The 12,400-nt window shown below is 36.2% G+C and overlaps 1 protein-coding gene across 3 annotated transcripts in view; it reads right to left on the bottom strand.

The window, feature by feature from the left end:
- LOC127012847 (solute carrier family 12 member 7-like) overlaps window positions 1–12,400 on the bottom strand; it is a 68,989-nt gene that overhangs the window by 30,103 nt on the left and 26,486 nt on the right. For all 3 annotated transcript variants that reach the window (XM_050891255.1, XM_050891253.1, XM_050891254.1), the window contains 4 exons: window positions 8,895–9,136; window positions 6,235–6,446; window positions 1,649–1,816; window positions 134–232 (listed from right to left, as the gene is read on the bottom strand). In XM_050891255.1, coding sequence (XP_050747212.1) covers window positions 134–232; window positions 1,649–1,816; window positions 6,235–6,446; window positions 8,895–9,136 — 721 coding nt within the window. The remainder of the gene's footprint in view (window positions 1–133; window positions 233–1,648; window positions 1,817–6,234; window positions 6,447–8,894; window positions 9,137–12,400) is intronic.

Below are 12,400 nucleotides of genomic sequence, written 5' to 3' on the forward strand. Positions count from 1 at the left end.
TAAAATCTTTCTTTTCAGTTCAGATTTCATTCATTTTATACTCAGGCAACTCTAATGACTTTTCAATGAAAAAACTATACTATTATACCTACAGAATGCGCACTAGGAAAAAAAGTCACAGCATAAAGGATACAAATAAAAGACGTAGTTGAAATAGCCAAAATTGTTCCAGTAGGAATAGATTTCTGAGCATCCTTAAGATCTCCAGATCTGTTTGAACCTGCCATAATACCTTAAAAAGAGACCAAATTTATATGTCAGAAAAACAATTAATACTAACTCTATGTAAATAACTAATAGAATAGGAACATTTAGCTTTAAGCCTGATCTAACACATTATTACCAATGGAGCAGGCTACAGAAATGTATTATAATCCTGCACAAATCCTCAATTTATACCCTCATTTTATTCAGAAATTTGTGTTACCACCCATTGTTGACTGAACAAATTCCAGAAAGCTCAGGAAAGACAGATAAAAAAATGAAAAAATATTTTTCAAATATAACTTCAGAATCATTTTTAAAATGGGGAAATATACAGGAGTAGTAAAACGTTGGGGATGGATGTTATAAACTAATGGGATTTAGCAATTTTAACCAGCGTGACCAAATGCACTAACTTTCTGCTAAACAGACCATACATAATAAGATATGCAAGCAAATCAATAAACTAAATATTAAAAATATAGTAACAAAAAAGAAAGGAGCAGGCAGGAAGTACAAGACGACTGGTTAGGAAATCACATGTACACATCCCTGCTTGAATCTAACCAGAGAACAAAAACATTCTCTAGCATATACTGTGACAGGAGGAAAAAATTATACAATAACTGACTAATTCTGCCATCTTTCCTAGAATTGCCCTAACCACTCTTGGAAGCAAAAACGTGGAAGCTAGTGTCAAGACGTTCCAGTGCAAAAGCATTGTCAAACTCCACGCAATGAAACCCTAACCACAGGCTCAGATATGATGAGATGTTGATAAAAGAGCCTGAAGCGGAGAAATGGGAACAGTGGGGGACAAGAATACGAAGGCATATGTCCTCCTGGTATTCTACTAGCAAACACTGCTACAACTTCTTATCAGAGTTCTGTTTTGTTACTTGATATTACAATTGCTTGAGCTGGGACTTTTGAAGAAAGATGTCTCTGGCTATTTCAGTCAAATGTGACCCAAGGAAAATGATATACAACTAATCTAATTTTTAAGCTTGACAAAAAAGTCTCTGCTAGTTACAGTTGCAAAAAAATATTGGACATTTAAACAAATCACAGGCGGTTCATGGCTTGAATACCTGAAACAATCATCTTAATACTCAACTGTTCTCTCATGCATTTGAAGATTATAATATTATAAAGTTATACAACTTATTTTGAGTAAGCATTTAGTAACACATGGAGCTTTTGTTTTCTTTCCAGACATAGAAAACAGCACTTAAACTGACTCCTTGTTTAAGTCCTATAACCCCCTAAAATAACCAGCCACCAGCTATATCTCCCTAGCACCAGAAAGTTTTAGGTACATAAAACTTGGACACACAGACTAGCAATATCATATGCCATCAATAAACATTCACACACACACACAAATAATCTTTTTTTCAGCTATAAGTACACATCCTCACTCAAGAAAAATAGTTGTATCTACCTGTCACAGATGGGAAATAAATCCCTACAAGCATTGTGAAATAGGTCATGATGTCTGTAAATACATAAGGGAGTCCACCCATTTTTGTCTCTTCTGATCCAGCAACTGATGGCTGATCTTTTTTCTCAACTATTGATCCTTTTTCTGAATAGGTACTCCACAGATTATCTACAAGGGGAGAAAAAACAAGAGCCAGTGTCATCTCTCTGTTTCAGGATATTAAGTAGTGAGAATGCAATAATCTTATGCATCAGATGGCTTTTCTTACACAAAAATCATGACATTTCCCAACATTTACTTATAAAGCCAAGAATGCAGCAGCAATATGATCAATACCAATTGTAACTGGTGGACATTCCCACTGTATGCCAGTAGAAATGCAGTAGTGTATGGGATGCATCACACAAGATTTTCTCTTCCATTAAAAAAAAAAAGATTTCATTATAGAATTAAATTCTAGTATATTTGTAGAATGTCCACTTACATTGCACAGACATACGGATGTATTATCAGGATGTATTGTGAAAAAATAAGGAAACTATTATCTCCAGGTTCAGGCAATCTTAGTCTATATTCATATTGTTCGTATATTTTGAGGAACAGGTCAAAAAAGAAATGTTACTTAGCAGTAACTTGAGTTCTTTGAGACCTGCTGTACAGAATAACCCTGGACAATAGTTCAGGACTCAGCTGTTCATGGTGAAGGTATTCCACACAGTGACAAAGGCAGAGTAACCAGACTTCAGAAGAGAATTGATAAGCAAAAAAAAACCCAAAGCAAGCAAAACACAGCAGAATGTGGCTCAAATTCCCCCAAAAAACTAAGGATGCTTGTTCGATGAAGATTGACAGGTCAAAGAACCAGTAGCTTTTGAGAGCTTACATTTGTGGAAACACTGGTTGTGCCCCTTGACAAGATGGTGAGAACATCCAACACTGACTCTTATTTTAAAACGAGACAAGTTGTCCTATCACGTGTGTGGCAACAAAGTAGATAATCTCCCTCCCTATCAGAGCCAGAGGATTTTACACCACAGAAATAAACAATTCCTGTGGACTGCCAGGATGATGGATCTGATAGCCAATTTTCAGCCGTCCAGTACGACTTAAGGGAATTAAGTACAGTATTCTAAGCCTTCACAATAGCAAAAGGTTACCTTGAGCACAATAGGAGATTGACTCTGAATCTCCATAAGTGGCCAAAAATAGGGTACTCATACCCAGATTTGTAACAGAAATCTTACAATTGGTAAGCATATATGGAAGCACGCATGAGCAATATAAGAGACAGCAGAACAAAGATTAAAAGGAAAGTAAGTATTAATTGCTACAGAATGCTATGTGTGTTAATTCATTCAAATGAAGAGGAACAAACTGATCTAGAGATAAGACCGAAGCCACAAAAAGAAGAGTTAAGGAAACGAGAACTGTAAATTTCAGGAATTTTAGCAAAGATTTGAGGAGTGACATAAAACAAGACAAGATCTCCAAATTAGCATCCACTCCCTATGGAGCATAAAAAGAAAGTCCAAAAATCAGTTTGTCATTGCCAGTCAAAAGCACTAAATACTTAATGAGGACTCAACAGCTTGGTGTCCTTTATTCAGTATGACACAGAAATGACAATGGCCTGATCACTCCAATTCATACAATCCACAATTCTAATTGTGGAAGCGTGCATACCAGCATGACCACATAAAATCAGCTTAGAGATTTTGTAAAACAGAAATCACTTTCCCCTTTCATAAGATGCCACACAGAGCTTTGTTACACTAGTTTCCTATGGTTATTTTCCCAAAAGTGATCACCCAAGTGGACTTGAAAGTTCGGGTGAGGAAGAAGGGTCACTTTTCAGTAGAGTCCAGACGTTTCTGGGGACGTAGGTTGCCCTTCTAGGACTATTCATGGGTTGCTGAGGCTCCTCTAGCAACATTTAGGGATACATTGTACCAGGTCTTGTTTGTGTATCTAACCCAGCAACATGCTACCATGAAGCAGAACGATGTTGCTGAAAGCTATTTCCAGAATTATTTCATTATTGTTAGGGCCACACTCATGGGCATATTTGGTCAGCTATTTGTAGAATGATTTATTATTGTTAGGACAACATTCATGGAAGGTGCGTAAGAGATGCATACTTACTGTATACAAGCGCCCAGTAAATGGCGGGAGGACTTAGCACACGCTTCCTGAGACACCCAGGCATGATACCTGAGTATTCCCAGACACAGCTCAAGAAAATTAAATGTGCAGAGTCTGCAGCTGCAAAGTCTTCACACAAAGCAGAACGTACGCCATCAGTGGAGGAAAATCCTCCTTGAGAAATCTTTGCCAGTCAAGTTCAAGCTTACATTAGGTATCAGAATGTGTGCTCACACTCAGCAAGCACGACAGGCAATGCACTTAATTTAGTCTTAGCATTACGTGACACTAGGATACCGAAAAGCACTTTTATACAGTAGTGCTACTTCAAAGAAGTGTTAATCAGTGAACAGAAGCAGGGCACATTTTTCCAAAAGTAGAAAAATTAGTACTCAGCCTGAAACCTCCAAGACTACTGAAAGACTTTAGGTGCTAACTATGAGTTTACCTGAAGTCATATCGCTACCCGAGGACTGAAACATGACAAATGTAAGGTCAACTTTTTAAGAGAGTTTCATAGAGATCAGGAAACGAAAGGCTCACAAGTAGCACCTGCACATGAACACTTGATAGCAACAACAGCAATGGACAGAAGCAGTAAACACATGGGTGTTATCTTTGAGTTCTGACAAAACCAGCATCGATTCAGTGTTTTTTTTCTTGAGTTTTGAGGAACTGTGGAAGTCTCAGCATACCTTTTGTAAAAGAAAGTTGTCAGAAGTATTCAAGTTTCTTGAGGGAAACATAAATGAAGGCGATCCACTTGATTCAGTCCACCTGGATTTCCCACATTTTTAAAAGATTCCTCACCCAAGGAATCTACAATAGCCATGGGATAAGAGGAAAACTCCTCACATGGATAAAAAAATAGTTCAAAGATAGAAAACAACAGGTAAGAGTAAATGTAAGTACAGTTTTATAATGCAGGAAAGCCATCAGTAAGCTTCCACGAGGATCAGTAGCAGAATGTAATCAGTGCTTTCCAGTACACTCAAACAGCCTGGAAAAAGGAGCTAGTAGCAAGATGAGAACGCTAATAGTCAGTTATTCGAAGTAGTAGAAGCAAAAGCAACTGCAGAGAACTACAGAAAAACCGTATCAGACTCAGTGACTGAACAGAATGCAATTGATGAAATTCACTACAGGTAAGCATCAAGCAATGAACACAGGAAGGTGTATCCCTCACACTGAGCTTTCAGCAGACTCTCAATGGTCGTTAGAGATCTTAGCATTACGTGACACTAGGATAGCGAAAAGCACTTTTATACAGTAGTGCTAGTTCAAAGAAATGTTAATCAGTGAACAGAACCAAAGCACTTTTTTCCAGAAGAAGAAAAATTAGTACTCAGCCTGAAACCTCCAAAAGCAAAACAGCAGTTTAAAGTTTACACTGTAGCAAAAAATTAGAACATACAGTTGTCTTCTGAGCTGGGGCAGGAAATGTAAAAATATTCAGGAAAAATTGTAGATATGTGTGTGGTAAATTATAAAATGCATAGAACAAACCGTAAGTCACATCTCTTGTAATAAACATTTCAATTGAAAAGAGTTTCATTTTTCATTGAGGAAATAGAGTGATTTTTTTAAACATACAAATTCAGATTCAGAGAAGCCTATGCTTCATTTAGTATCTTTTTATGTATTTGTACACTTAATATTTGATATTTTAAACTGAATTACTATGGCAGTAGTGATTGCCTAGTGTCCCTACGTAGAGTTGCATATTTATATAAATTAAAGTTTATTTTAAGGGGAAGCAGGGGAGAGGTATCAGAACATCCTTTTCATCCCCAGAAACATTCTTTGTTTGTATACAATACAATCCGTTACACATTCAAAATGAATCTTATGACCCAGTGCTATTGGAAACCCAAGCTGCCACAACTGTACAGGATTGTAAACAGAAGAAAATCTATATACTTTGTAGAACATCTCCTGTCCAAATGCTAGACTGGAAGCTAGAAAGACTGCTTTTCTCCAAACCCATCACTAACTTGCTGTATCACATTGGACAAGCCACAGGACTTCATTCCTCAATGCACCACCTGTAAATTGGAAACAAGTTCTCCCTCAGGAGAGTTTGAGAATGTATTGATGAACAGCTTATTGAAATAAGTGTATTTGGCATACAAGAGCACTAAACACTTTAAAAAAGTTATCTGTGATAAACACTCTCCTACTTTTTTTTTTCTTTGATAGAACAATGCCTTTTGAAAGAGTGCCTATAAAACTCCGATGACCCCCAAATTAAAGTATTTGATACTAAGTTTCTAAAACCAGATGGAAACTTTAAAGGAGGAAACATACTCCAGGTAGCAATCTTTCACACAAACAGATCAGAACTAAAGAAGTAGTGACAGGCTAGACCACTACATTACTGAACAGCTATAGGCCAAATTAATAATGTCCAAAATTTTTTTAAATCACTGTGCTTTCCAACTTACCAGTTAGAACTCCACTCATTATTCCTGGAATCCCTTGAATTTCTGTTACATTATTGAGACTAAAGTAGTCATCACATGTAGCATTAAGCAGAGAACTATCACAGAACAGGCGCCACAAAGTTGTAGTCTTTGTTTCATTATTGCTTTCAGTAAATTTGGCACAGACATCAAAGCTGCGTTTTGACAATGTACGGTTTCCAAGGAGACAGATACTAGAAACAAAAAAATAAAAACAGTGATCCTTCAATATAGTGTTAAACCACTTCTTGTCCGTGAGATTTCTTTAGAAACCTGTTATTTATAGTACCTATCTTATGGCCTATACTAAAACAGTACATAGTCTCTGCATATAAAACTATCATCAATAATCTTTAAAACACCGATCAAACATTTCTACTCTAGGTATTAACAGCTATTTTGTCTTTTGATTTATTCTTTGGAAAATACAATCAACTCAGGCAGCTTGGCCACTAAATAACAGAGATCGTTATTCATTCAGTCCTACAAGAAAGAAGTGAAATTAAGTAATACTTAATATACTTAATATAATGATGAGCCTGACCAAAAAAATACAAAAGTAAGATTAAGCAAGTGTGTCATGCCCTTTTCTAGCAAATAAATATTTTAGATGGCCCTCAAAAATATTAAAATCCAAAACGTAGGAAATAAGCCAGGAGGGTTAAACAGCAAAATTTAAAAACATTGGTGGGAGTACAAATTAAAGAATCACATAGCAGGAAGCATTCAAAACACTCAGAAATAAAAGAAAATTAGAAAACTCAGAACAGCTTGCAAAAAGCAAATTCCTAACAGCAAAGAATATTAAGGATCTAGGAACATTTCTTTGCTAAGCTACACAAAAGATGTTTAGGAGATATCTATTCCAGGCTTGCTTAATAATGAAATTATATAAAATATCTATGGAGACAAAAGAAGGAACATCAAATAAAATATCTCTGTTAGACAGATAAGTCAAAGAACACATAGTACACATCTAATAGTTCTGAAGGAGCTCAGTAAGAAGCTGATAACAAACACTAAAAACATAGCACGGCGTTAGAACAAGTACACTAAGCCAAGCAGAATATTGATGTAGTGCAATATCCTGTTTCTGATAGCAATTAAGAGTAGATGCCTTGAGAAGAGTACAGGACACCAGTACAGCTTCAGGGTATGGCATCACATAGAAGTTGAGCAGATTTAGCAGAAAGCTGCTGCTACAAAGATCATCTTGGTACTTGCCTTGCTCATTTTTCTTTTTAATCGCTATTGATTTGGTGACCCTATAGCAGCAGGGTGAGTTGATTCAACCCACGGAACCTTCTTCCGGTTTGATTCAGCTGGGAGATCTGAGGTAAACTATTTTACTATCTATACAATGGCCAAACCTGATGGAGGTTAGTGATGCCAACCTAACTAACCAGCTAAGTGGAAGGTGGTCTTTTTGGTGACCAGCTCACCACCAGATGAGCTTTACCATACTATAAAACCACACTTGAGTTTCTCATTTTGAGGCAGACTGGCCAAAATGTGAACAATTATATTTATTGGAAGAGAACCTTCATTAATTTTTTTCCCCCAAACAATAATATATCCCAGTAGCAGCCACAGAGAACGTTTCCAGGACCTTGGTAATAAGTCTTACCTATGCTACACATCCAGATAAACCCTCTTTTAGCTATACAGGTGACCAAAAGATTTAAGTATTTCCCTACTGGAAGTTACGGTTTCTTAGAAATTCAAGTTTTCTTCAGAAAAATATCAATTTTGAACACACTTATTTTTTCCAACAGAAGACTTGATATCATTTTACAGTACAGTCCACAAATACTGCTGTAATGCTCAATTCATAATGCAACCGTCAACACTTCAAAGTACTATGAAATCAGTAACAATCATACAGCAAAGGATAACTTCAGTCCTGCATAACAGATGGCACTTCATAACAAAAGTTACCAGGCTATTCTGCTAGTTTGTTAAGAAGTATTTTGTTTTCTTTCCAAACAGAAAAAGATGCACAAAAATGCAACTCACATACTGATAATTGGACAAAAGAAATAATTCTTAGTGAGCTAAGAAAGGTAAAAAATAAAGGTGTTGAGAAGCAATGTCACATGTGACAACAATAAAATTTGATTTTATTAACAAGAAGGTAGAAAGCCTTCACAAACACAAGTGAATTTAACACTGCAATGTCTCCATTTTAAGTACGGAGAAATGGAAGTTTCAAAAATTTCCTCATGACAAAAAGTTTGAAAGTATGTTTCTTTCATAACTGTGGTTCATAGCTACAATGTTTTCTTGACGTTTCTACTTTATAGGGTTTTAGTTTAATTCATTAGATAAAGCAGCTGTATTTACTGTTAGCAAAAACCAGCTTCCTGTTCTTTAGATGTGGATGGAATAACAGCTGGTAACTTTAAGTATCAACATTTTCCAGAGTATCATGTCTTATGAACAATGAAAGGAAGATCCAGACAGGTAACTCAGAATAACAAATGAACACATAATTGCTTAAAACACATAAAACCTACCATTGAAGCCAATATGCTTGTATTTTGAAGTTTAGCTTAAAACATAAAATGGTTACAGTAGCTATTCCCTCCCTCCACTTTTTTTTTTTTTAATTAACTCACACTACTTAAAGATACTGCACTTACGGAAAGTCAGGTGGGTCAAAAGCAGTCTTAATAACTCCAGCATATATGGCAATGATTGAAAGAATCACACAGGCAAGGAAGACCAGTGCAAGTTTGTTGACATACTTTACTCCCACAAAAACTACTATGGCCATCAGAATGATAATACAGGTTCCATAAACTCTCATGTTGTTCAACATAGCCTCTGTTTCTTCACCAGCCTCTTCTGCTTTAAATATAGCAGCACTTGGAGAAATGTAGGTCTGCAAGAGATATGGTAAACTATCACACATGTAATAACAAACATTTTATTAAGAAATCATTTACTTGAACTTCAAAATCTAAACTTCTATTACAGTATCAGTTTTATTCTTTCACAAACGAGTTCAACCAGACAACATGGGCATTTAGAAAGCGCAGAGGTAAAAGGAAGGGGGAGGCAGGGATGAAGAAAAATGAGTTTTGAGAATGAGGTACTGCTTTTAATCCAGCTTCTTCTCTCCCCTTTAAGAGTTTCCACTCCTCAAATTCATGTCTCTGCCAGACAGGAAAAACCACTAAGGACCTGGGGGGTGGGGGGGTGGGGGGGGCTACTGACAAAAATTAAAAGAAAAAAACAAAACCAAAAACTAGCTCAAACACTCAGCTCAAACCAGATACATCCTTAGATTCATTTGAAGCATTTGCTGATTAATAATTCCATTGATTGAAACAAAATATGAAGTCAAACAAAAGCATAATAAAAACTAACAACATTTTCAGTACTACAGTCCCTGCACTATATTTCATGAAATTCAAACAAAGATACCTTAAACATTGTACCTTGAAAAATGTTTTATGGTTAGTTTACCTTAATTTTTAATCTGAAGTTGCAACAGCATAATTTAAGCTTAGTTTGATAAAGCTTAGTCCTGTGCTAAAGCAGACAATTTAAACTACTGTAATTTCAAACAGGATTCTCTTACAGATCTCAGTTTCATGTAATTTTTTTCTGGGTTCTACCTGAAAAGAAGTTGGAAGCACAGCTTATAGAACTTATACTGATAAATGCAAATTAAAAGACAAACTCTGACCTATAGTTCCGAGACATTTGTGTACTACACTACACGATAAACATATCTTTATTCCTTCTTTTAAGACCTTTACAGAAAAATCTCTGCTCAGCCATAAGGGGAGCATTAGGGCTTGAGGCTACTCTGCTCCTTCAAAACAACTACTAAACTGACTATCCTTAAATAATCTAACTTCTAAAGGCAGGAAGAAACTTTGAGCAGAAGGCTATCCTGATATATTCAGGACCAAAATCCAAAAATAGACATAGGCAATTCTTTACTAGAATTTTTTAAAATTAATTTAAATTAATTAATTTTAAATTAAATTTTAATCTAGTAAATTAATATTTACTAGAATGCTAGAAGAGATGAAAATTGTCACATCACCATGAAAGAAAACAAAAAAAGCAAAACAAAAAACTGATTGCAGAGAGAGTATTTACGTATCGTTAGAAAATCCTACATTGTGATGTTGCAAAAGTATCAGGCTCTGTATGGAGGTACTCCAGAAAGTTTTCTTGTGCGCTTTGCTGCCCTGCTGTTCACAGCCTTTGCTGGGGAAAGCCACAGGCAAATGACTGATTTCTGCCCCTCCAAATAATCCATGTCCCAGTGGAGAAAAAAAATCAATATTTGTGCCTTGTGGCTATGACAGGGGTCTGTTCTGAGGTCTTCTGCCAGATATGACATCCTGGGAGGCTTTTTACTTTGAATTCCATAGCTGAACCCCATACATGTTTATTAGCAACACATAAAACCAGCATAACTCTTAAGTAGGGAGAACTGTGCACCAAATCCAATCCACGAAGTGACATGGTGCTAGTGTTGTTAATATAGATCCGATCTCACAAACTAGCAGTACTGAGTGAGGACTATCTCTAATTTCAAATCCAGGCTTTTTTGAATTTATGACATGGGTTCATAGTAAGTAACAACAAGGAGAAATTCTGAAGTACCTCCTGTGCATATCCGTACAGTCTCTGATATGATGACTAATAACTGTCTAGCCTGCCCTGGATGAGTCAAAGCCACAGTAGCTGGGCCATTGCCATACAGGCAGTCTTCCACAGCATCTTCACAGGAATATGAAATTTCAAAGCCAGTAGTCTGAAAAGGAGGAAGTGGGATAGATTCTTAATTCCTGCCTCATAGGAGATTATGGGCATAATGTTCTCCGTTGGGCAGCAGCTTTCCCCAGTGCACATGGCAGTGCCAAACATTGCAGAAGCTGAAAAGTTTCTGTGAGTTATCCTGGGAATGCTTCTCTGATGCCAAGCCCACAGACTTTCATTTGGAAGAAGGAGGGGAGTCCTCCTAGACCTTAAGAAAACATGGCTTAAAAGGACTTATGCCATACTTACCAAGAGTAAGCAGCTCTTCCAACAGAAAGGCAGAGCTACCTAGGTGTGTTGACCGCTTACTATAAAGTAGTTGCCAGATTTAAAAATCTTACAGTCATGATCTCAAAACTAGAACAGTAAAATGGAAAATTAATTCTAGTAGATACAAAGTAAGTGGAAGCTCCCCTGAAGAGCTCACTAACGGATTCAGGGCTCACAGGCATACAGCCTGGGAAAAATGAAACAAGATATACATTGAGAAGCTACAGCAAAAAGACAAAAAAAAAAAAAAAAAAAAGATGTTGAAAAGACAAAGGATGGGTAATACCATGAAATGAACATCCTTGTTAAACTTCTGAGAGTCACAAGGAAAGGAACCAAAACCTTCTTGTGTTAGATGAAAGAAAAAAATGAGTAAGACTTCATTCAGAGTTGAAGAAAAGGAAGACTCCAAAGCAAAAAAGATAAACTGACTCTCAAGATGGAATCTTTAGCTTTTCAATTACAAGTCTAAGCTGACCTAAAGGAAGTGCTATGTGCATCTGCGCATTTTTATTTGGAAAAGGAGAGGAGGACATATAACACAAAAGCAGCATTATATATGGATCAAACTTTTTCTAAGTTTGCTGTGGTGCACCATGAACATATGGAGACAAACATTTAAAGAATAAATTAATTCCTTCACATTTGTAAATAAACTATTTTTTTTAAACTAAAATAACTGACTTAGCATCACTAAATCCAAATGACATTTCAGAGACTCTGAAAATAAGCAGTCGACTAGAATTTAATCTGCAATCTAATGTGACATTTCACTGATGACTGCACTATTTCTTGTGGCATTTTTTGTCATTTTTGATACAAAAGTTGTAGTTTTAAATTGGTACAAAAATCACTGAATTAAATCTTAACATGTCTCCAAAGTCTACTTATTGATCTGACGTTCTTTTCTGCAAAATCTACTGAAATATTTCCTGTTTATTTTTCATCTCCAGTTTATATCTCCAGTTTGGTCCTATACCTTTAGTTTTGGAATATTAGGTATGTCTTACTAAAATTAATATAGTTTTCCTTGCAACTCTGTAGGCGTACAGTAGCACAGGCATAATTTATGGGATATTTGGTATTCAGAACA

Source organism: Gymnogyps californianus, chromosome 2 (assembly GCF_018139145.2).
Source record: "Gymnogyps californianus isolate 813 chromosome 2, ASM1813914v2, whole genome shotgun sequence".
In the NCBI taxonomy this organism is placed as follows: domain Eukaryota; kingdom Metazoa; phylum Chordata; class Aves; order Accipitriformes; family Cathartidae; genus Gymnogyps; species Gymnogyps californianus.